This window comes from Phocoena sinus, chromosome 15 (genome assembly GCF_008692025.1).
Source record: "Phocoena sinus isolate mPhoSin1 chromosome 15, mPhoSin1.pri, whole genome shotgun sequence".
Classification (NCBI taxonomy): Eukaryota; Metazoa; Chordata; class Mammalia; order Artiodactyla; family Phocoenidae; genus Phocoena; species Phocoena sinus.
In genome coordinates, this window is record NC_045777.1 from 27779589 (window position 1) to 27804320 (window position 24732).

The window sequence follows — 24732 nt, forward strand, 5'->3', positions numbered from 1 at the left end:
CCTTCCTCCTGCTTTACCTCCTTCCCTCCTGCTTTACCTCCTTCCCTCCTGCTTTACCTCCTTCCTCCTTGCTTTACCTCCTTCCCTCCTTGCTTTACCTCCTTCCCTCCTGCTTAACCTCCTTCCTCCTTGCTTTACCTCCTTCCCTCCTGCTTTACCTCCTTCCCTTCTGCTTTACCTCCTTCCTCCTTGCTTTACCTCCTTCCCTCCTGCTTTACCTCCTTCCCTCCTGCTTTACCTCCTTCCCTCCTGCTTTACCTCCTTCCCTCCTGCTTTACCTCCTTCCTCCTTGCTTTACCTCCTTCCTTCTTGCTTTACCTCCTTCCCTCCTGCTTTACCTCCTTCCTCCTTGCTTTACCTCCTTCCCTCCTGCTTTACCTCCTTCCCTCCTGCTTTACCTCCTTCCCTCCTGCTTTACCTCCTTCCCTCCTTGCTTTACCTCCTTCCTCATTGCTTTACCTCCTTCCTCATTGCTTTACCTCCTTCCCTCCTTGCTTTACCTCCTTCCCTCCTGCTTTACCTCCTTCCCTCCTGCTTTACCTCCTTCCCTCCAACCACCTTGAGATACCAGCTTGGGGAGTGGGGTCGTCCTCAGGGATGCCCACCTGCTGCCAACCCTAGGCTGAGTCCAGAGTTCTGCTCTCATTCTTCAGGGAAACTTCCTTGGTTGGACTGTAGAGACATCACGTGACGTGGGTCAACTGGACTTAAGTTCAGGGAGGGGGTGGGTGGGGGTGGGGTGGAAGGGGCATCCAGGGTCCATAGCAGATATTCTCTCAAAGTGGAAGCTTTTTAATAACACTTATTGAGCGCTCACTGTTTGCAGGTATGGGGCTGATTAACCCTCACAACAACCCTGAAAGGGAGGGGCTTTTATTGTCTCCATTGTATGGAGGAGGAGGTGGAGGACAGCTGACTCGTGCCTGGTAACTAAAAGGTTGTCAAGGTCACAGACTTCCAAGGAGGAGGGCGGAAGCAAAACCATAGAGAGGGCTGTCAGATGGAGGTGCCTTTTCCAAACAGCAAGTCACCCGCCCTCCCACCTAGTGCTTGACAGAGTGTATTAGCATGGCTAGCACCGCACTCTACGCGTTCTTCTGCATCTGCTTCCCACGTGTGTAATTAATCTTGGAGCATCTTCCCACGTCAGTAGAGAGATGGTCTTCTTGCTCATTATCTACTCCAATGTCTTTTCTGGGAGAGAACGACTGGAAACAACCCAAATGCCCTTGTAAGGGCAAATACAAATAAAAACATTTCTTTCTGGTGCCAAAAAGGGAAAGAGACATCCCCGCTCCCTTTTCTTGAGCATTTAATTTAGAAAACATAAATTCTTTCTCTGCTCCTTTTTGCACGTATGCGAGGCTTTTAAAAAAGCTGAGTGAGCCTCTTGCCAGTTTTACCACACAAGGGAACCCTCTGTTTGCAATGTAAATATCAGGAAGCCACACCCCTATCACCCAGTCTCCGGAGCTAGGAGCTTAACTCAGGGTTTGGCTCCAAGTTGCGAAGCCACCTCCTTTCATAAAGATATGAGTCCTTTCCTGTGGTTAAGGACAATTAACTAACACAGAGAGCCACCCCAGTCACTAGCTGAGTTCAGAAATGACAAACCGCGTTATCTACTTCTCTTACTTGAGGTTATCATTTGAGAACCTGGAGGTAATAGGTTGTGTCTACTGGACTACATAGAAGGGTAGAGTTTCTGCTCGTGCAATCTCTTTAGCAGGCTGTCTGTGATGTGCACCACAATCAGGTCGAACATATATTCAAGAGGAAAACTATTTTCTTTCTTTTCTAATTTTGTGGAGAGGTTTTTGGGGTTGGTGGGAGATTTAGTGTTTAATTTTGTCTCCAACACCTTCAAATGTCTTTCTACAGAGGGCTGGTTGAACAAATCTGGCACCTCCACACAGTGGAATGCTAGGCAGTCACGACAAAGAACAAGAAGGCTCTCTGCACTTTCACTGTTGCTTGAAAGTGCAAAGTACACAGCAGTTTACTACTTTTTATGTAAAAAGGCTCTATGTTTGAATTTGCATAATCTCTGGAAGAGTAAACAGGGAACAAATAAAAGTGCTCATGTATGTGTTAAGGGGAACTGGGCAGAGGGGGGAGTGGACAGGGATGGAACATCATTTTGTATTTTCTGACTTTTGAAACACGTGACTATATTATTTATTCAAAATGAAAAAGGAAGGGTGGTGGCAAGCAAACAAAACCAACCTCTGAAGCAAAGAAGTGCCGGGACCAGACATTCTCTAAGCCCTTGATTCTGTTTATTTCTGAGCTCAGCCTTGACCTTAGAACCAACTGAAAGCTGATTATATTGAAACTTGTTTTTCGGTGTTCATGCTGGACGTTTTCTTGGAAGGCAGACCTTAGTGTAAAAGCAGGGAATGTCTTTATTTAAAAAAAGAAAAACAAAAGGTAAAACCAAAAAACTATCAGGTAGCTAACATACTCTTCCCCACTCTCCTCCTCCCCCCAGCTCAGTGTCGGCCGGTGAATGGGGTGCGGGGGACTCACGTTCAGAGTCTTGCTGTGGCCCCTCTGTCCCAATCCTCTCTCTGCCTCTTAGGCGGTCACTTAATCTCCAAGGAGTGGGCCTTCCTGGGTCAGCAGGGGTGACAGGAAGGGGTGCATGGGGTGCAATGTTCCTCCATACTGGGAATTGGGAAGCCAAGGTGCCTGAGATTCCACCGTTAGCCATCTGTCTTCTAGAAGCTTCTCTGAGACGATGGGGGGAAAAAGGATATGGGAAAGGGGTCATCTCAACGCCTCTGGCCACTTCTAGGCTTTGTAGATTGTCACTCCTGTTAGTACTGTTGGGCGTCAGATCAGGATGTGCTGGGTGCTTCTGCATTTTATCGCTGGGCCAAACCTATGAAGTAGGTGTTATTTATTATAATCCCCATTTTATGGATGAAGAAACAGAGGGATAGAGCAATCAAGTGACTTCCCCAAGGTCACAGAGCTTATAATGGGCGGCTCAACCTCCCAGCTGTTCCGCTTCTAACATCCTCCAGCAGGGTGCTGCAAATCAGTTAAAAAGCTCTGCCTCCTAGCTCCCTACCACTGGCTCTGCGACCTTGGGCACACGCCTTGCCTCGAGGGGTCCCAGTTTCCGGGTGTTAGTAATGGGGGCGGGGCCTTATGATGGACCACGCCACTTCAGTTGGCCTAGGTGGAGCACTGCAGGCTGCAGAAGTCAGCGGATGAGAAGAGCCTCAACACGTTGACCAGTGGGAACATGATAAGCGCTCCGAGGAGCGAGCCCAGCTGCACCGCCGCCCCGCACCACAAGAGGGCGCTGCGGCTACGGTCACGCAGGATCACGCCCAGCATCACCTTGACATAGCTCAGACAGCCAATGAACAGCACCCACGAAGCCACCTGCGGGGATTGGTTGGGAGAGACTCAGCAGTGAAGGTAACTTTGGGGCGAGCCCCAAGGGCGAAGGGCGCTTCTATGCTGGACTAATAGGGCCCCCTGAGTTGACCTCCCCAAGGACAAAGGAGAGCCCAATAGCTTTTCTGTCTCATGATCAAGTCAAGGGCAACTAAGAGAAGGCCACGCTGACATACATATAGTGGAGAGTGTGGCATTCAGGGGAGAAGCTGGACTGTCACCTTGGACCAGTCAGCTCACCTTCTTAAGCCTCTGTTTCCAAATAAGAAGCATCCCTTCCCCTCCCCCCAACCTTGGGCTTCCTGAGTGAGTAACCACAAAGACTTTGGTCAAGAGAAGGGGCTATACTCTCGACCTCCCAGGCCTTGGCTAGCTGGGGGGTGGGAGGCGGACAGCTCCACAGGCCAGATACTTACGATGAGGACTTCTCCACCCCAGTGGCCCTGCATGAGGGGGCAGGGGCTCATCACGGCCATAGCCATGTTGTAGGCCCCAAAGCCGGTCCCGAGCACTGTAAGGACCCCCAGGAATGGCAGAGACCTAGGACAGAGCGGGGGGTGGGACGTGAATAGAGGAGGTGAGTAGCCTGACCTCTGCCCCTACTCCCCCACCCTGCCCCAGCCCCAGGGGGCCACAGGGAGTGGGTCAGAGTCTCCATGCTTAGAGGTTAGACCCATGTGGAAACTTCCAGGCTACCCAGTTCAAGTGGGTCAGCGAGGTTCCTGGGGTCAAGGCTGGCCTAAGTCATCCTGAGTGTTAACAGCAGGGCCCAGCATCCCAGCAGGAAAAACAGAACAGTCTCTAGTGCTACATGAGCCTGGTTCAAATCTCAGTTCCACCTGCAGGACTGGTCCCTAAGCCTCAGTTTCCTCGCCTGCATAAGGAGTCTTGTGGGGCTGGGGAGCAGAGTGTGCAGGGCCTGGCCCTGGCTGTGGGCCCACCTGCTACCATCTGCGGCCATTTCCTGCTGTGATGCTCCCCAGCCCAGCCAGGAAGCTGCGCTGATGAGCGGGAGGCTTGGATCATGTTAGTGGCACTGCAGGGTGTGTGCTGTGCGACCTCCGGTGACCCTTCTCCCTCCAGCCTCAGCTACCTTGTCTACAACGTGAGGTTTGCACGATCTGGGGGTCCTGGTGGCTGGCTTAGAGGCACTACACTGGTGGCCTTCCAGGTAGGCCCTCGGTCTGACCACTGAGGACACCATCCTTCATTTGAGGCCTTTTCCCTGGGGTCTCCCTGGCCACATTCTTCAGAACACTGACAGGTATGCACCCCTAGGTGACAGTGGAGGGGCTGCCCTGCCTCGAAGGACCCATTCTGCTTCAAGATTCTTGAATTCTGAGACTCTCAGACTCTGTATTTCTAACATTCTGGGTGTCTCAGCGTCCACAGGTCTGTGGCCTCTGGTCCTGATCCCTGAGAAATCTCCAGCTTCCCTCCAGTTTTTAAACCTCAAGGGAGAAAAATCAGCTTTCTGGCAAAGTGACATCTTCTGTCCAGCTCTCCTGTCCTCATTATTCCTCCTTCCCGGGCTGGGGGGTGGGGGGTGGGCAGGGCTGAGAGGCTGTGAGGCCAGGCAGGGCAGAGGAGCACGTGGGAGGCAGGGACACCTAAAGTTTCACAGCCCCAAGGTGGGTGTTTCTCCTGTGCGGATCCGAAGTCCCTACATCAGAAACACTTAGGTTGCTTATTAAAATTTGAAATTGGGACTTCCCTGATGGCACAGTGGTTAAGAATCTGCCTGCCAATGCAGGGGACACGGGTTCGAGCCCCGGTCTGGGAAGATCCCACATGCCGCGGAGCAACTAAGCCCGTGCGCCACAGCTACTGAGCCTGCGCTCTAGAGCCCTCGAGCCACAGCTACTGAAGCCCGCACGCCTAGAGCCCGTGCTCCGCAACAAGAGAAGCCACCGCAACGAGAAGCCCGCGCACACCGCAACGAAGAGCAGCCCCCGCTTCGCCGCAACTAGAGAAAGCCCGCGCGCAGCAACGAAGACCCAACACAGCCATAAATAAATAAATATTTATATTAAAAAAAATTTGAAATCTAGGCTGGATCAATCTGCATTTTATCAATTTGCCCAGCCATTCTTCTAGAACTGCAGCTGTAAGGGAGCCGGCATGGGCCGGAGGCAGGAGGGCAGGGCTGAGATCCTGGGAATTAGACCACGGCAGACCCTTTCTCCAAGCCTCAGGGTTTCCATTTGTAAGTGGGAACCTCACTTCCTGCTTGCTCTTCCACATGGGCCAATGGCGGTGATGGTGGACCTGACATGTGCCACTGCTGTAAAAGCTTTACCAAATTAGCTCGTCTTATGCTCCCAGCAACCTAGGAAGAAGATCTATTATTATCCCCGTTTTCTAGATTCCTGAGGCACAGAGAGGTGGAGTGACTTGTCCAGTATCACAAAGCTAGTAAGTGGCAGAGCCGGGATTTGAACCCAGGCAGTTGAGCCCCAGAAACCATATTCTTAACCACTACACATCCAGCCTGATAGGTGGGTGTGGGATTCTGGGTTCTGACATGAAGTGTGCCCCCAAGCAGAGTTCTCCAGGGCCGGGTGGGGGTAGACCTGTTAGGCAGAAACATGGAGAGGAAGCAGGCGAGAGGGTTGGCCATGGAGCTGAGGGTGGCGGACAGGTGGTAGGCCACAGGCCCATAGGACAGGCAGGAGTAGGTCTGCACGGAGGGTAGCACGCCGTTGGTGAGCGCGTTCACAAAGGCCACCAGGACGTAGATGAAGGTCAGGTGGGCCAGGTGCTGGGGGGCTGTCTTCTCCTCCAGAGGCTCCTGGCCCTTGCTGCTGTCCTCCGGGCCTGGGGGGCCCAGGTCCTTCCCTTCCTGCGGCCGGATGGAGTGGAGGGTGACCTGAGAGGTGAGGAGGTCTTCTATGGAAGCTTCCCAGCGCCTGGGTTGACGCTGGAGGAAAAAGAAAGCTATGAGGCAGCAGGCCATCATGAAGGAGAGCAGGAGGAAGAAGACAAAGGGCGAGAAGGTGGCGGGGAGGTAGCGGCTTTCCAGGTGGACCACGGAGGGTGCCGTCCTAGCGAGCTCAGACACCAAAGCGCTGCTAGCTCCCTGGGAAAGACAAAACAAGGGTCAGTCGGATCCCTGGGTGATGTCAGGGCACAGGTGACAACACAATTAATGGTGACAATACAGGCACACCTCGCTTAATTGTGCTTCACTGTTACACTTCGTGGATGTTGCATTGTGCGTGTGTGTGTGTGTACAAACTGGGGTTTTGCGGCAACCCTACATCGAGCAAGTCTATCGGTGTCATTTTCCCAACAGCATTTGTTCACTTTGTATCTCTGGGTCACATTTTGGTAATTCTCGAAATATTTCAAACCCTCCACTAACAAAAAGATTATGACCTGCTGAAGGCTCAGATGATGGTTAGCATTTTTCAACAATAAAGTATTTTTTAATTAAGGTATGTACATTGTTGTTTTAGACATAATGCTACTGTACACTTAATAGACTACATATAGTGGTAGACATAACTTTTATATGCACTGGGAAACCAAAAAAAATTTGTGTGACTCTCTTTACTGCAATACTGCTTTATTGCAGTGGTCCGGAACCAAACCCTCAATTATCTCCAAGGTCTGCCTGTATACAATAACATTAGGCGTTATTATTAGTAAGTAAGTGATGGATAAGAAACGCTCACACTGACTGACTGCTCACTGCACAGCAGCTTGTGTGCGCCTTCTGACGGCCCTGCGCAGTGGGGTCCATCACCCCTGGTTTTAGAGGGCACAGAGGTGTCAGGACAGTTTGTCTTACCTGAGGGTTCCGGGGAGTACGTGGCGAAGCCAGTGCACTTGGTTCTTTCTGACCCAGAAGCTACAGCTTTCCCACCTTACTGCCCTCCAGGGCTGGTAACCACAAATATACATGTTCAGAGGAGGGGCTGGCTGGAGACAGGAGAGCAGCCCCACCCAAAGGCGCCCTGTGGCGACTTTTTTCCAAGAGACATCATGCCTCTAGATTTATGCATGTGAAATGTCAAAAAATTTAAATGTTATCAACTAATTCAAACTCTCGAAAAAGAAAAATGCTTTCATGCTATGGTGGCCCAGGCCACTGGTTTGCAAACATGGCTGTACGGCGGTGGTTTGGATAGTGTTAGGTGTATATACAGTCCAATATCCAGCAAGGAAGTCTGATGTTGTAACAGCACGAGGTATTGAAGCAACGTCTAAAGTCTATGGTTCTCAGCCCTGTCTGTACATTAGCAACAGCTGGGGAATTCTGAATACATACACGTTTACAATCCCTTATCTGCAATTCTGAAATCCAGAAAGCTCTAAAAGCCAGAATTTTTCTGTGACTCATTTGACAGCAACACTTGAGCTGGATATGAGTCCATTTACAGCCTTCGTCTGCCTACTGGGCATGAATGCCCCGGGCTGTGGGCAGCGGGGGGTCACTGTGCTGCACTGCTGGGTCACAGGCCCTGTCCCAGACTTGGGGTAAGTGTGTTCTAAAACCTGAAGCTCCAGATTCCAAAACACACCTGACCCCAAAGATTTCAGTGATGGGGGTGAGGGGGTGCCCGCTGGCATAGGTCTCAGCAGCTCCCCCAGGGGCTCTAAAGTGCCGCCAGGTCAAGAACACTGGTCCACCCAACATCTAGGAGACACCAGCCCTCCGTAGGACCTTGCTTATGACCAAGAACAGAGCTGCAACAGCTCTGGGTAATGCCAGGTACCTGTGGGCTGTCCATGTTCCTGGTGGTCTCAGGGATCGGGGTGCTGTCTGATGTCTCAGTGATGTTGACACAGGTGGTGAGACCCGAGCCCTGCGCGAGAGCCACCAGGGCAGGCAGGAGGCCGCTGAGTCCTTCACCCACAAAGAAGGTGGTGAGGTAGTGGGTGGGCAGCCTGCTCATGAAGGGCAGGAAGGTGACGGAGGAGGTGCAGTCCACCAGGGCCAGGAAGAAGGTGAGGACCAGAAAGGCGATGCTGTGGTGGCTGCCCAGCACCCAGGAGGTGACATTCCAGAGGAAGGCGAAGAGGGTGCAGGCGATGGTGCCCACCCCCAGCACAGTGAAGATGATAGGCACCTCGGAAAGGCAGCCGGGTTGGAAGTGATGGAGTAGGGTGACCAGCAGGGGGCCGACGTTGGCCAGCTGGATGATAACTGTGAGGTAGGAGGGCAGGTACCAGCCCTCGGGCAGCTCCGTTACCAGCAGGGGCAGCTCTACCCAGAGCCCGTTGATGGCCACCCAGGAGCCCATCCCGAAGGTACAGACCAGCAGGTGTATCAGGAAGGCCATGGTGACGTCTGCCCTGGGCCGGAGGCTGCTGCCTCCACAGATCAGCCTGCAGTGTTTGATGAAGAAAAATACTAGGTGAGCAAAGTCAGGTTCACCATCTAGCAAAAGACTGTGCTTCTGGGCCCTCCCCACGAACAAGGTGGCTTTTTATTAGCAGAAAACATGGACAAATTCCTTTATAAGTAAGCTTCCAGTGGGGCAGGCTTTCCTAATCATGACTTGTAAATCCAGAGACTACAAAAGAAAAATTTGATACTTTCAACTGCATAAATCTTAGAACACACAAAAGCAAGAAAACCAACAAAACAGCCTCTGCAAAAAATGCCAAAAAATACCAACAACAAGATCAAAAGACAGATGACATCCTGGGTGAAAATACTGCAATGTAAATCACAGACAGAAGATTTATCTTCCCAATGTATAAAGAGTTTTTATAGATTAAGAACAAAAAGACCCAATAGAGAAGTAGACAAAGGATATGAACAGTTCAGAGGAAAAAGTACAAAGAAGTCTTAGACATATGAAAAGATGACCTTCATTCACCATGGGAAATGTCAATTAACAATGACTCCAAGGTGCCACTTCGCACTGTGAGATTGTCCCAACGCCAATGTTTACCTGCCCTGGAAAAAATGATGTATGTACGAGGTTATTACTTCTTGCGGCCTTGTTGGTAATAGCAAAACATGGGAGACAATCTCCCTGCCACCCACAGAAGAGGGGCTAGTGGAAGGGATGGCTGCCTCTTGGAATAGCACACACCTGTTACAAGGAGAGCTCACTGGCTGATAGGATAACGACAGGCCTCGAGGCCGAGCTGATAAGTGAACAACATCAAGGTAGGTAGACAGGAGAAAAGGAGGAAGAATATGTTCTCTTTGCTTGTATTTGCACAAAGCAGCCCTTGAAGGACACACAGAAACTGCTGGGATGTTCAGCACCTCAGTATAGATCTTTTTATATAATTTAGATTTGTGAACCATGTAAACATACTATCTGGGGACTTCCCTGGTGGTCCAGGGGTAAAGAATCCACCTTCCAACGCGGGGGACGTGGGTTTGATCCCTGGTCGGGGAGCTAAGATCCCACATGCCGTGGGGGCAATTAAGCTAACGCGCTACAACTACTGAGCCCGCACGCCTCAACTAGAGACAGAAAACCCGCACGCCACAACTAGAGAGAAGCCTACATGCTGCAACGAAGAGGCTGCATCCCACAATGAAGACCCGATGCGGCCAAAACAAAAAAATATTTAAAAAAGTCAGGATCATTGTCAAAAAAACATTAAAAAAACATACTACCTGTTACAAAAATAAGGTTATCTGATATAAAATTGCAGTCTGGAGTTTTTCTCCTCAAATTATAGAGCTCCCTCTCTGGACAGGCCCTGGGAGACTGCCTGACTGTAGCCCCCCTGGAACCATTCTGTGATCTGTTTACCACCTTCCCAGTTACCTGTGTCATACCACCTGTGCAGTTACCCTCAGTCTAAGGAAAAATATTGGAGAGGCTTTGTCAACTGAAAAAAAAAAACAGCAGTGCACAACATAAGGGCAGTGAGTTTCAGTTTTTATTCAGGGGTCTTACTGAGGACTACAGCCTCAGATAGCTCTGAGGAACTGCTCGGGAGAGGTAGGGGAAGATCCAGGATATGTAGGAATTTCTTGGCTGGGAAATACATGTAGTCATGCATACATCTTGGTAAAAGATCACACACAAACACACACAAACCCAGATAGCTCAAGCTAATGATTTTCTATGGACGGGAATATGCAAGATTTCTGGGTCATTGAAATTCTTCCTTAGATATGCATCTTAACTGTCTAGGGGCTCTATATCCAAAACAGAATGCTTCATGCTGTTTTTCCATCCTGAATTCCCCCCAGGGAGCCCTGTCCGTGGTCAACTTCTGTGGGTTGCAACTAGATCCTTGTAGAGCTGGAATGTCAGACAACATTCTTTGTTTACAGCTTTGAGTGAGACTCTGGAGCCAGCTGCCTGGACTTGAACACAGCTCTGCCTCTTAACTGGATGATTTTGGACAACTGAGTTTGCCTCTGTGCCTCATTTCCCCCCTCTGTAAATAGAGGGCAATGATAGTATCGACCTCATGGTTTGTGATGAGATGAGTATGTGTCGTCGCAGTGCCTGCCGCACAGAAAACGCTCTCTAAGGGTTAGCTGTTTTTGCTATGGTGCAACGCCAGGTTTGGTGACAATTATTTTTTTCTAATTTGCATGCAAATTAACATATGACTATTAAAATTAATGAAGGAAAAAAGTTCCCCATGAGGTACCACCTGAAATACTGGTGGCACCATTTTGGGAAGAGATGTTGATTGGGCCAATCACCTCCCTTTACCGATGGGAAAAGGGGTGGGGCCTGCAGGGGTGTAGGGGCTCTGCTGAGGCTGGTGATGGGATTTGGAGCGGGGTCCCCTGCGGCACTTGGCTCCGCCTACCTCTCCTCATGACGCTAATCTCGGTTCTGCTCAATTCACATGGTCAGCCTTTAACTCCTCGTCTCTCTTCTAGAACCCGCAGGGGCAGCCCTGTGGCTACGCCCCACCCAGGAAGCTCCCCTCCAGGTTCCCACACACAGAACTGACTCTCCAGGTCCAGACTCCTTTCCTCCTTCCTCCTTGGAGGAAACACAGTCCTCGGGCTGCCACCTCTTCCTCTCTGGGAGGCAGAATGCAGAATGCAGCCCGACTTGCTTTCAGTCCCACTTCACCACCTCCTGTCTGGGAGCCTTAGGTGAGTCACTAAGCTCCATTTCCTCACCTGCGAAGCTGGCCCACTAACAGCCCAGGACAGGCCTGGTTCTGGGCATGCCCAGAGGACCCATGGAGAGAGGGCAAAATTCTGCCTTCGCCTGTGCAGTGCTCCTTGCCTGGGGCGCCATCCCCCTCCCGTCCATATCCCAGATTTCTGCAGGACCCTACGCCCCAGGAAACCTCATCTGGCTGCCCAGCCCTGGGACCCAGGACCCTCCATTTAGGGTTCTCCTGGTGTGGGTGTATGCTGGCACATTTCCCGGGGAGACTGAAGCCCCTGGAGGGCAGGGGCTGCTTTGGAATCTGGCTTTTTTTTTTTTTCCCCCGGTATGCGGGCCTCTCACTGTTGGGGCCTCTCCAGAGCGCAGGCTCAGTGGCCATGGCTCAAGGGCCCAGCCGCTCCGCGGCATGTGGGATCCTCCCGGACCAGGGCACGAACCCGTGTCCCCTGCATCGGCAGGCGGACCCTCAACCACTGCGCCACCAGGGAAGCCCTGGAATCTGGCATTTTGACTGCAGAAGAGCCTTTACAGATGACCTAGCTCCGGATTTGTAAACTGGTAACTCACTGGCCGCAGGCGAGCAGCAGATGTATTATTTTGATGTGTGGCATGTTGTAAATAATTAGTTACTGAAATCCACAAGTCAGGAAGGAGGTGGCATACAAAACTCAGGATTTCTGGCTTCTTGGGAATATTCTGGAAGACCACACCAGGACAATGTGCCCACATGGCAACAATCACCCTTGGCCCTCTGTAACTTAGGGCACCTGCCTGGGCCCCTCCAGGCCCGGTAGACACTGCAACCCCTGATCAAGCCTAGCCCTTATTTCTGACAGCAAGATGTGGCTTGCCCAGGATCCCCCACTAGTTGGGGGCAAAATGGGGGCTGGGATCCAACCTTGGGCCTCTCAGTACTGGACTCCGGGCACTGACTCCAGCCACCTGGAGGCAGCCGCCTGGGCTCAAATCGCAGCTTCAACCCTGCGCAAACAACTTAACCTCTGCTATCTGATTCCTCTTGTGCAAAATGGGAGGGTCCCAGTACCAACATCAGAATTGTTAGGACCATGAACCTGCAAAATACTAGCATGATGCCTGACACATAGTAAGTGCTCAATAAACGTGAACGATCATGGTTACGATTTCAGCAAACATGTCAATTGCATTTAAAAACACACAATTTTCCCGAGCACACTTCTAGATACCACAACACACATTCCTGATGGCAAAATTTTATCATCACTTCCCCCTAAACAATCAATCCGGGATTATTAGTCACCTACTTTGTGCCCAGTGCTGTGAGGGATGCAGGCAGAAAAGTCACAGGGGCTATGCCCAGAGAAAAGTGTGAGGAAGAGGTGTGTGGGCTGCAGGACCCAGATGCATCATGGGCCAAAGCAGGCAGAGTTGCAGGTAGAGGGGAGGGTGCAGTGGCTGGGACTGGATGGAAAGGCAGGGTTTCCCACCTGCTGGGAAAACTAGTAAAGTAGTCTTGTTCAGGCTTCAGAGGCAGAAGTAGGCCTCTGACTGTCTTGTGACCCTGCCTCGACTGGCTGCGTGCCTGTTTACACACTTAACAATTGTTACTAACTAGTTAGGCGGCACTTACCATAAGAAAGGGAGTGGGTCTTGGAATTTCTCGAGCCCTGGGGACTTGGCCAGTCCCCTGCGGTCTGGAAAATCTTGTGACTCACATGGTGAAATCAACAGCATTGTTACAATTGAACCAGAGCTGCATTTTTGCACGCAAACAGATGATATCAGTTTGCGGCCACGCACTGCCCGGGACCCTGCCCGGGACCCTTCCCAACTGGGACTTCAGACTGCTGTTACTCGGGACTTCCCAGCTGCTGTTTGAACCTGGATGAAGGTGTTGGCCCAATCTGGTGATGTATACTCGGTTATATCTCTCTAATACTTTTATTCATCCCCTTCTAATGACTGTATATTGAAATTATGTTAAATAATCTTCTATTAAAGAAATTAATTAAATCTGTTCAGTTGTGTGAGACAAGTGGTTATTTTGCCAGCGAATCCAACGAACCTTGAAACTGAAAGCAGGCTTTCGGCAATACACCACCCTACCTTGGCCAAGGCAGGTAACTCAATGGCTGCAAAACAGGGGCTGTCCCGCCCTGGAGGATCAGTGGAGTGGAGGAGGGAGAGAACCTTTTCCAAAAGCCAGCAATTCATTGCAGCTTCTCAGCTGCCCAAAGTACTGTCCAAGTAGACCCAGAAATAGGTGCTGCCTGCCCACTCCCACCTGAGACCAGGATCTGGTATAAAGCAGGCAGAATCCCACTGGAAAAAAGCTGACCCACATCAGTTAAGGTAGAGTTCTGCCTAGGATTGGTGAAACAATACAGAAGGAAAGAAAAGGTAGAGCATTGTATGATATTCCAAGGCTGAGGCTACTAGCTGCTTCCCACTGGCCACTCTTCCTTCTTCCTTAGTTATTACTGAGACCAGATTTTTGGTTGGGCAAATGGCCACTGAGCTAAAGGACTACATTTCCCAGCTTCCCTTGTAGCTGGACATGACCATCCAATCAAGACCAGGCCAAGGAAGTTGGAAGCGACTTTGGAAGTCTCCTTAAAGGGAGTGTGCCCTTCTGTTCTTCCTTATCCTGCTGTCTAGAATTCAGGTGTGGTAGCCAGAACGCCAGCAGCCATTTTGCACAATGGGAGATGACATGGGGGCTAGATGGAGACTAGACGCCCTCAGGACTTTGTGGCCCAGAACTGCCACACCAGCCGTGTTCTCTCTGCCGTTGGACCATTTTGCTTGTTTAATGTTGTTAAGGTATAAATAAGCTTCTATCTTGCTTAAGCCACTCTTATTTTATAAATAGCAAAGCACTGGCTAAGTGTACGGAGATATATGTTCAAGGATGTATATTGACCAGTGATAGTGAAATGGAGCAGGACCGTACGGTCCTTGCCCCCATGTCCTCAGCCTGCCTTTTGTCTGTGGAAAAACTTTAGCCAAAGAATAAGTTTAATCAGAGAAGTGAGAAAATGCAGAAACAAAGGAAAATAGTCCAACAAAACTAAATAATAATAGTTTAGTCATTAAGCATAGTTAAGGACCTGTAGTTCCTTCTCAAAGGGCTATAGATAATATTCTGAGCCACACTCTGAGCAGTCTTATAGATAGTGAAACCCCTGCCAGGTGGAGAAGTTAACTGCATGACGATTAGGATGTAGCCATGACATAAGCTGCCACAATTCCGAGAACTGGCCTCAAGAAATGGAAACAAATCAACCCTGGAACTAAAGATTAATTGTACTTAATCAGGATGACACTGGTCAGACCACTGATGATCAATTTCAAGATGACTGTCAGAGCCGACTATGCTGTTTCTGCATGCAGCCCCCTCCCTCTGTCTGTAAAAGCTCTTTTCCCCTGATTGTCGGGTCAGGGGGGGACGTCGGCCTTTGGACAGGCATCTGCCTGCCACCCCCACCACCGCGGTTGCTGGCATTCAAAATAAAGCAAACTTTCCTTTCCACCAAGCTTGCCTCTTTACTGGCTTTTGAGCTGCGAGCAGCTGGACCCCACTTCTGGTTACAATAGTAGCCAAAAACTAATGAGTACATTTATCTCATTTACTATCAAAGCCCAGCCTCAGAAACTCAGGTCCTGCCACAACTAGGATCTGATCAAAAACCAAACTCAAAATTAGTTGTTGAGACACACCTTAAAGAGATACCAAAAGGAAAAGGTTAGGAGTAAATGTGGGGGCAAAGGTCTTCCAGAAAAATGCAGGGTTGGGGGAGAGAGAGGGAGAGGTAGCTCTCAATATGGAATTTGATGGCAAAAGTCAAAAGTAGGAACTGAGACCCAGAGTCATTTCATATTGATAAAGACAAATTCATAATGGAGTCAAAACAGTGGTGAATATCTATATTCTGAATAACATTCTCCAGAAGCCTCAGAAATGCTGGGAGAAAAGGACAGAACACAGTAAATGGTGGGGTTTTGACTCATTGTTCCAGGCCTTGAGAGCAGAAGAAGGTAAAAAATAAACAAGGATATAGAAGAGGCAATAAATGATATGCAATAAATGATATGACAGGCATATGCCCATGTCTACTAAGGAATAAGTAAATAATTAAAGGGAGGAAGCGAATTTGCAGAAGATGGTTACCTTTTATCACTTGAACAGCTATTCAACTATGAGGTCAGCAAGGTGGCCAGTTACACATTGACAAATATGTAGTTTTCCTGAATAGAACCAGTTAGAAAATAAGACTTCTATCGGGTAGTCATTTAGGAAAAATAAATAAAGCTGGACCTCTTTCTTATCTCTTACTCAGCCCCCACCCCCACCAAAAAAAAATCAATTTTAGCTGGATCAAATGTTTAAATATTTTTTAAATTAAAAAAAAATCATAAAAATACTCCAAAGAACATATAGGCAGAGGGAACAGCTTGTGCAAAGGTCCTGGGGCAGGAATGAACCTAGGCCAGTGTGGCTGGAACAGTGGGCTTAAAGGGGAGAAGAGGGCAGACAGGGGAGATAAGGAACCTAAATTTCATTTATGTGCAATGGGTCCCATGCACTGAGAGCCTAAATCCCCATGGCCCACAGAGCTTTCTCTGGGTCCTTAGGAAGGTGCCACCACAGCTGCGAGGGAACTGATTTGGCTCTGCAAGTTTCTGTTTCTTCACCTGGAAAAAAGTCACAGTGGTGTAAGGTCCAGCACGACCCATCTCCTTTATGGTTCCCCTGCCTTGGCTTACTCCCAGCCAGCCACACCAAGTGCCATGTGCTCCTGGACCCCGGCGACACAGCCATCAATGGCAGTGGATGGGGGATGCCCTAGGCAGAGGGACTTGCCTGTGCAGAGGCCTCGTTTCTTCAGAGATCTAAGGAGTGGCTCAGAGTGTGTTGGGGATATTGTTTAAAAGTGCACATCTCTGTTATCTGTTTTTTCTACAGTGACCTTGCAGTTCTTGTTCATTCATTTATCCAGTATTTATTGGATACTTGGTGTGTGCTGGACACAACCTCTGCTCTCAGGAAAGTGTGGGAAGAAACAGTCACTAAGCAAAGTAGGAACACGGAGCAAGTCAGCTGGTGATAGGGCTGTGGAGGGAAGAAGCTGGCCGGGGGAGCAGGCAATCGAGAAGAGTGGCTGCAATCGTAAATGGGGTTGTCAGAGGGAACTTGAAGGAAGCCTGGGAGTGAGCCATGTCAGGGGAAAGAGTGGTGGTGGGGGAGGGCACAGCAATTGCAAAGGCCCTGGGGCAGGGTCTCACCTGTCTTGCCCCAGCCAGAAACAGGTATTGGTGTTGGAAGAACAGCCAGGAGGCCAGCGTGGCTACTACAGCAATTCCCGTAGGGAGGAATGGGCAGGTCATGTAGGGCCCTGTAGGCAAGAGTCCGGGGGTTTTCTCTGAGCTAAAATCTCCATTGCTGGACAGAGGTGGGACCAGCTCTAATTGCGTTTTTAACAGAATCATGCTGGCTGTTGTGAGGAGAATAATGGGGGGCCAGGGTGGAAGCAGGAGTGAAACTTGTTAACCCATTAGGAAGCTGGTGCAGTTCTCCAGGCAGAAAAGATAAAAACAATAACAGTAACAACTACAACAATGGCTGCTATTTCTTGCTGCTTGTCTTGCAGGCCTGGCGCTAAGCACTTCACACACACTATCCATCAAATCCTCTCAACAATCCTGGGACAAGCATTATAATTGTCTCCATTTAAGAGATGAGGAAACTGAGGCTCAGAGAGGGAAAGTCATTTGCCCGAGGTCACACAGCTGGTCATCTGGGAGCTGAGGTTTGAGCCCAGGCATATCTGACTGTGGACCCAGCCCTCTTAACCAGCCTGAGCAGGGCCCTGTGGGTGAGGGGGTTAGGAAGCTGCTGCAGGGGCCAAGCTGAGCAGGATCCCTTTCCACTCACCTCCAGTCTCCCCAGCACTTGGGATAGGAAAGGGAGAAATGGGGTTCAGGCCCTGGAGAACCTGGGAGAGACTCCAAGACATATCTGTTTCCCGGGCCCCTTCAGTGACTCTGGGAGACCAGAAACCTAAGGCTTTGAGTGAGACACTTGAGATGCCCCCACAACAGATGGGCAAACACAGGGAAGCCAGAAGGACAGCCTCAGGCAAAGGTGTCCCTTCCCTTCACATTCTTGCACGGAGAGCTGAGTCCCAGGCCCAAGGGAGTGAAGGGAGTAGAGGGTGAGGGGCCAGCACACCCTCAATGTGTGGGCTGGGCCATCTCCTCCCCGACCAGGCAGGAAGGGCCTTGTCCAGCCTTGCCCATCAGAGCCCGAGCCTCCAACCCTGCGCTCGGTCCTGCTCTCTGCTTTCTTCCTTTACAGCATCACTGGGCATCAGCTTGGGGACGGGAGCTTATCTGTGTGCTGCTCTCTCCCACGTGAGCCCGGCCCTGTCCTCTCTCCCAGTGTCCAGATGGCCACCTGCTTTGCTAAGGGCTGGGCCACCTGATCGAGCCTGCCTCAACCATGTGTGTTAAGTCGGCCAGGGCAGCCCGGGCAGTGCCAGGTGACGGCATGGGCACTGGCCACACACTGCTCCCAGAAAAGGGTCTGAGTCAATGTTGTCCCAGGTTCCAGACTCCTAGTAAGACTAGAGGGGTGGGGATGTGGTCCGGGCAGGAGCAAGATGGCTCTGAGTGGACAGAACAGGGAGACAGAGAGGGGCAAAAACAAAAAACCTAGAAGAAGAGATGGAGAGATAAAGACAGAGACTGAGACACAGAGGGACACAAAGAACCAAAAGCTAGAAGCAGAAATGGGCAGGAAGACAGAGGCACAGAGGCAGGGCAAAAGGAGGGGCTGAGATGAACAGGAGGTAGAAGCAGAGGGGAGAGTCTGTGTGTGCTGGAGGCCCGGCCCAGGTAAGCCACCACCCTCGTGGCTCACATCCACGTGTATCAAGAGGGCTTCACCTCTCCTTGCCATAAGCTTGGCGTTACCTTGGGCCGCATCCCATCTCAATGTTCCCATCTCATAGATGTGGGGAAACCAGGCCCAGAGAGGAAGCAGTGCTTGCCCACACCTTGTCCAACCCCTGGTCAACCAGGCCTGTGCTCACTTGGCTGTGCATCCTCAAGCCAGCTGCTCACCTTCTCTGGATCTCTGTGTCTCCAAAGGGTCTGAGGATGCCCAGGCTTTTAGCGCTTGGCTGCCAGGGAGGAAGCAAGGAGATAACAGGACCCCAGCCAGCCAGTGGGGACTGTGAGTTCCCTTTCTCCCTCTTGCCTCTCCCAGGGCCTGGAAGGGCTTCAGGCCTCCCAAGGGGCTGACCTTGGCTGGGTTCCTCTCCCCTCAGTGCCCATCCCAACCCTCGGTCTCCGTGCCAGGCTGGTGAGATTCCGGCCCCCACCTGGTAGGAACAGCTGTCCCAATGGTGTGGAGATGCAGCCGGGTAGAGGTCAGGGGGGGCGCAGTCTTTTGGCCTGGGGAGGAGGGGTCTGGAGTCCACCCAGCCGGCTCAGGGTGCCCCAACTCCAGCCGGACCTGCGGGCCAGCGGAGGAGGAGACCCTTCTTCCCCGCTATCCCTCGGCCTCCAACCCAGCAGCTGAAATTTCCTTTCTCCACGGCCAAGGGAAAGGCCATGGGCCACCTGCTGTCCCCAGACTAGACTGGCCCCAGGTACCTGCAGCTGTGCACTTACAGGCCTGAGTCGCCCAGCTCGGCTGGCTTACCTGCTGGTCCTGTTCCCAAGTGGCTCTGCATGGGAGGGGCCAGAGGCAGCCGGTTAGTATTAACCTGTCCCCGCCCCAAGGAGGGGGAAAGGCGGGGAGCAGGGTGGGCGGGGCTCACTGAGAGCCTAACCGTGTGTCTGAATCAGCCCAAGCAGCCCAATCCAGAGGATCCTGATGATTCAACTTAACAATAAAGGGCTCATTACTCAGCGCTTTAACCCCCAGAAGACAAAAGAGCTGCCCAGGCATTGGCTCCGGCCCCACCTTCGGGCCACCGTGATTCCCTTCGTGCAGGAATGGCGCCCCCTGGAGCAGAAACTCTTGGTTCAAATAGTGGTGCTTAAATAAGTCACTTGGAAAGTGGGGATAATAATAACGCCCTCCTTGTGGAGCAGAAGTCAAAACAGCCAGTGTGTGCTGAGCGGACTCTGTGCCAGGCCCTGAGCTTGAGGTGCACTAATACGTTTAATCTACCACAGGCTTTTTTTTTTTTTTTTTTTTTTTTTTTGCGGTACGCGGGCCTGTCACTGTTGGGGCCTCTCCAGTTGCGGAGCACAGGCTCCTGACGCGCAGGCTCAGCGGCCATGGCTCACGGGCCCAGCCGCTCCGCGGCATGTGGGATCTTCCCGGACCGGGGCACGAACCCGTGTCCCCTGCATCGGCAGGCGGACTCTCAACCACTGCGCCACCAGGGAAGCCCACAGACTTTAAAAAAAATTTTAATTTTTTATTTATTTTTGGCTGCGTTGGGTCTTCGTTGCTGCACGTGGGCTTTCTATAGTTGCGGTGCGCGGGCTTCTCATTGCGGTGGCTTCTCTTGTTGTGCAGCACAGACTCTAGGCGCTCAGGCTTCAGTAGTTGTGGCACAGGGGCTCAGTAGTTGTAGCTCGTGGGTTCTAGAGCACAGGCTCAGTAGTTGTGGCCCATGGGCTTAGTTGCTCCGCGGCATGTGGGATCTTCCCAGACCAGGGCTCGAACCTGTGTCCCTTGCATTGGCAGGAGGATTCTTAACCACTGCGCCACCAGGGAAGCCCTACCACAGGCTTTCGGGGAGATACAACTACTATCCCCATTTTACGAACGAGGAACCGGAGGCCCAGAGAAGTCAAGAGTCTGGCAGAGCTAGTCTCTGATATCCACGGACAAATACTACTTTGCCACGTAGTAATAGTTCATATCCAATGAACGATAATAGTCCAATACCCAATTAAATCTGTCAATAATCCTTGGCAGGCGCTACTTTTATTCCCTACTTTGTAGATGGGGAAACGGAGGCTCAAAGAGGTTAAGTGACTCCCTCAAGGTGCTATAGCCGGTAAGTGCGGGTCAGGATTCGAACCCAGACTCAAACTTGTGCACACACGGTGTGAAATGAATCTCACAGGGCCTGGCTCACTGTGTGTTGAGGTCTACGAATAATTCTGGCTTGCTTTTTGTCTTATTCTCTGAGATGGTCATTTACTTGATAAGCCGTCACTCCCCTGGTAAATGCTTGGGGTGAGAGGTAAGCAGACCCCAGCGGAGGAGACCGGGCCCCTCTCTCAGCTTGGCAGGGGCTCAGGAAGTGATGAACCCAACACTTTGGGTTGTAGGGACACAAGAATTTGCTCGTCCTCTACCAGGATGCAGTGTGAGGCTGCTGCCCCCCCAAATCTCTCCTTCCCAGTGATGCCCCCTCCCGACTCTCAGGAAGTTCTGTCTAAGGTGTGACGCACATCCGTCTCACGGGTGCTCCTTATATCATTTTTATTTTTAACTTAAAAATATATCTTTGGGGAATTCCCTGGCGGTCCAGTGGTTAGGGCTCCGAGCTTCCACTGCAGGGGGTGCGTGTTCGATCCCTGGTTGGGGAACTAAGATCCCGCATGCCAGTGGCGCGGCAAAAAAAAAAAGAAAAAAAAATCTGTATCTATCTATATATCTTTATTGTCAACCTTCAAAGACTCCCCCGTTGCTCACCAAATGAAGAGAAATGCCCAAGCCTCGCATTTACATCCTTTCTCCGCTGGGACCAATAAATCTTGACAACTTTATCACTTCCTCTTTCTCATATGTAGCCTTTGCTACTTACAGCCAGAACTGCTCACAATTCTCTAAGTGTTTACAGTACTTTTAAGCCACCAAAATTTCCGTACTGATCCTTCTATTAGAATATCCGTTCTGCCCCATCTTTTTCTGCGACAATCCTACACATGTTTCAAAGCCGATCTCAAATACCACCTCCTCTAAAGAAACCTTTCTTGACATGTGTCTAATATAACCAGTATACCCTGGGAATTTAATGTTTGTTGCATATGTGAATGAATGAACCCCAGCCAAAAGGTTCCCCCCTTCCTTGTCATCTCCAGATATTTGTAGTTTAATTAATAGACATTAATTAATTAATTAAAAGTTGTTAGCAGTTTTAGGTTTATGGGAACACATTCTTTATACAGTGGGGGCACATCAACCACGTCATTCTGAAGCTTGCTTTTTCCGCTTAATGTCGTAGAGATCTTTCTATATTCCCAGCATTGAGACCTTCATTCATTGGCTTCATTCATTCAACAAACTTTTATTAAGTGTCAGTTGTATGTCAGGCACTGTGAGAGAAGCTTAGGATATAAAACTGAACAAAATAGACAAAGCTGTTGTCCTTGGAGAGCTGATATTCTTTCTGGTGGAGCAAGATGAACAATAAATGGTAAAGAATAAGGAAATTATTCAGTACGTTAGAGGATGTTCTCTGTAGAAAAAAGAGAGAGCAGGGTGAGGGGAAGGTGGAGTGGGGAAGGACCCAGCGGGGGAGTGCAGGGAGCCTGTAGAGCCACTTTGAGGGAGTCCCAGGATGGGAACGGCGGGACCTAGCAGTGTTCCCTCACCCAAAAGCACAGGGGTGAATTTAGCCTGCCCCCATTGCTGGGTGCCTGTCATTTGCCATCAAGAACAACGCTGCAACAAATACCGTGGCAATCTGTCTTTTTGCCCAGGTGTGAAATACCTGTAGAATCAATCCCTGGCCGTGAACTACAACATACTTGAGAGCGATCACCCAGTTGCTCTCCAAGGACGCTGCACCAGGACCGTGAGTCCTCCACAAAGCACTGCCCCGGGCTCTCTCAAACAGGTAGACTCTTCTGGCCGGTCAGGAGGTCGCTCATATTCCACCAGGAGAGTTTCTAGGGCAGACATCAGCTGATCCGTGGCGGGTCCCCCAGGGCAGGCACCGGAGGTTCACTCGCAGTTGCGGAGATGTGCGGCGCTTTCTGAACGGGTTGATGGGCAATTGGATTAGGGGCTGAAGGCGCCGCTGCCGTTACTCAGAGAAGCCACCAGGGGGTGCAGGAAGCCCCAAACTCCGGGGAGATGGACCTTGCAAAGGGCATCTGGACTCTTAGAACCTTCTCACTGGGGTTGTGTGGGGCCTAAGTGCCAAGGTGAGAAAAGGTGGAAGGTGGGAGAAAGGAGGAAAGAGAGCAGGAGAAAATAAGACGCGGGAAAAGAGGATTAGGGAAAGGGGCTTCCAAGGGTGCCTCCAGAACAGTTTCAGTACTTGTTTGCTCCCTGATCAGGGCTCCCAGCATGGTGCAGACCCCACCAAAGGGAATACAATCTCATATCCATGAATTGAATTCAAGAGTCCAGAACAGACTGGAGAAAAAATTCACAAGATAAATAGGTACAGTTTGATGATTCCATTTGTGTAAAAAAATTATATTCTCCACAAATAAAAGCTACATATTCTTTAGGACTGCATGTGTGTTTACCACATATACGTCTATATGAAAAAATCTGGAAAGATGAATTTCAAATTGGTAACAGTGGTTACCTTTGGGACTGTGTGTGTGGAGGTGGTCAGGGGATAGGAAGTGGAATGAAGAGGACTTTAGACTTAAATGAAATATTTTACTTTTCTAAGAGTCTATAACCCTGTTAGTTGTGTGACCTAAAATTAAAAATTGCTGAAAAAAAGAAAAAAATGAAGAAAAAGAAATAAAAGAAACATCAAATGCCATCCTAGTGTCACATCAATAGAAGTCTTACATGCAGCTCAAGGGGGGTGACAGCCTCCTCTGCTCTGCTGAGAGCATACCTAGGACCTCCTTTCCTCTCCTTGTCTCTGTCCTGTGTGAAGAACAATGACAGCTCAAGGCATGCCAAGAGTTGAAGGTGCGGGGAATTATGGTGCCACCTGAATGGAGTGTGCTGATGGGGGAGCACGCCCCTTACCCAAGTTGGAAAAACTGGGCTGGAATGGGAACAACTTTCAGGTTTGTATGTAGCAAATGGGTCCCTGCTGACAGACCTCTGCTGGGCAGGGTCCTGCCCTGGGGCAGGATTCCAGGAGTGAAGGATGGTGGAAATTCCAGTGCAGATGGGGTAGAGATTTCCCATCTAGCTAAGTAGGGAAGGTGTGGGCTAATCTGGGGATTTGGAATGTATGCAAGATGAGGCAGCAATATGCTTCCTAGGAGTGTAGGAGTGCCAAGGATGGACTCCCAGCATCCTATGGGAGGTTGCGGGGGATTTCGTGAAATGCCCACTCAGCTCTGGAAAACAACAGCTGGGAGGCCAGAAGGAGAAGCCATTGAGACGGAGATCAGACCTCAACCGTAGGTGGGCCTCAGTATCTTCATCAGTAAAATGGGTGAGGGCTGGAGTATGGTCTCTGATTTTTTTCCGGTCAAGTATGTTCCAGGGTTCATACTCTTCCTTATGGCCCTCAACGTGAGCATTTGCAGTTCCAAGCATTGGCCACCAGAGGTCGCCTCTGACAGGCTTGAAGAAGAAAAAAGCCAGCCTGGTCTGAAGAGGAACCTGAGGCTGGGAGTCTATTTCTTCCTTTCTCTCTCTTTTACGTGACTATTGATTGAGATTAACTCTGTCCCTGCACCGGGGATACAGCCAGGAACACGGTGTCTGAAATGGAGCTGCTCTCTCCTCTCCCAACTCCTGTTTTTCTCGCACACCCCACATCTAATCTCTTAGCAGATCCTTCGGGACCCAGAATCGGGCCACTTGGTACCCTTCCACTGCCACCACCCTGTCCAGCCTCCTTCATGTCCTGCCTGGACTTCTGCGGTCATATCTTCACTGGCCATACTACTTCTCGCCCTTCTGCCCCTCACAGCACGACTCAGAGCCTGTCCTGCCTCTGCTCAGAACCCTCCCAGCCCTGCTGGTTTCCTCCCCATGGACTGGCCCCATGGGGTTCTGCTCCCATCACACTGAGCACGGCTTCCTCCCTCCCCCCTCACTCTCCACTCCAGCCACACTGGCCTCCCTGCTGTCTCTCACGTGGCAAACTCGTGCCCTGCCTCAGGGCCTTTGCCCTTGCTGTTCCCTCTACCTGGGGCTCTTTCTCCAGGCAACCCCATGGCCCTTCCCTCACTTTATTAAGGTCTCTGCTCAAACTCACCCTTCAGAGGTGACCCCTTATTAAAATAGCCTGGTCGCCGACTCTGTCTCCCTGCACATGCCGCTCCCATTTTCTTCACTGTGCCCTTGATGCTGTGTTACGTGTTCTCTCATGTACCTTGTTTGGTGTCTGACTCCCACCAGCATCAGCTCAAGGGTGGGGACCATGTC

The 24732-nt window shown here is 50.7% G+C and overlaps 1 protein-coding gene across 9 annotated transcripts; it reads right to left on the bottom strand.

Annotated features, from left to right (window-relative positions):
* Positions 1 to 2257: 2257 nt before the first annotated feature.
* SLC52A3 (solute carrier family 52 member 3) lies at positions 2258 to 19189 on the bottom strand. 9 transcript variants are annotated; one of them, XM_032607116.1, is made up of 7 exons: positions 19165 to 19184; positions 9233 to 9322; positions 8133 to 8745; positions 5985 to 6331; positions 3828 to 3951; positions 3352 to 3396; positions 2258 to 2884 (listed from the first exon to the last, which is right to left on the bottom strand). In XM_032607116.1, exons 3-7 carry the CDS (start codon positions 8697 to 8699, stop codon positions 2456 to 2458), a joined length of 1512 nt encoding a protein of 503 aa, XP_032463007.1. In that variant the 5' UTR covers positions 8700 to 8745; positions 9233 to 9322; positions 19165 to 19184; the 3' UTR covers positions 2258 to 2455. The 9 variants fall into 9 exon arrangements, with proteins under 9 accessions (XP_032463007.1, XP_032463003.1, XP_032463005.1 ...); XM_032607112.1 differs by having other exon boundaries at positions 5985 to 6490; XM_032607114.1 differs by lacking the exon at positions 9233 to 9322 and adding an exon at positions 15628 to 15704 and having other exon boundaries at positions 5985 to 6490; positions 19165 to 19177.
* Between the last annotated feature and the right edge of the window lie 5543 nt (positions 19190 to 24732).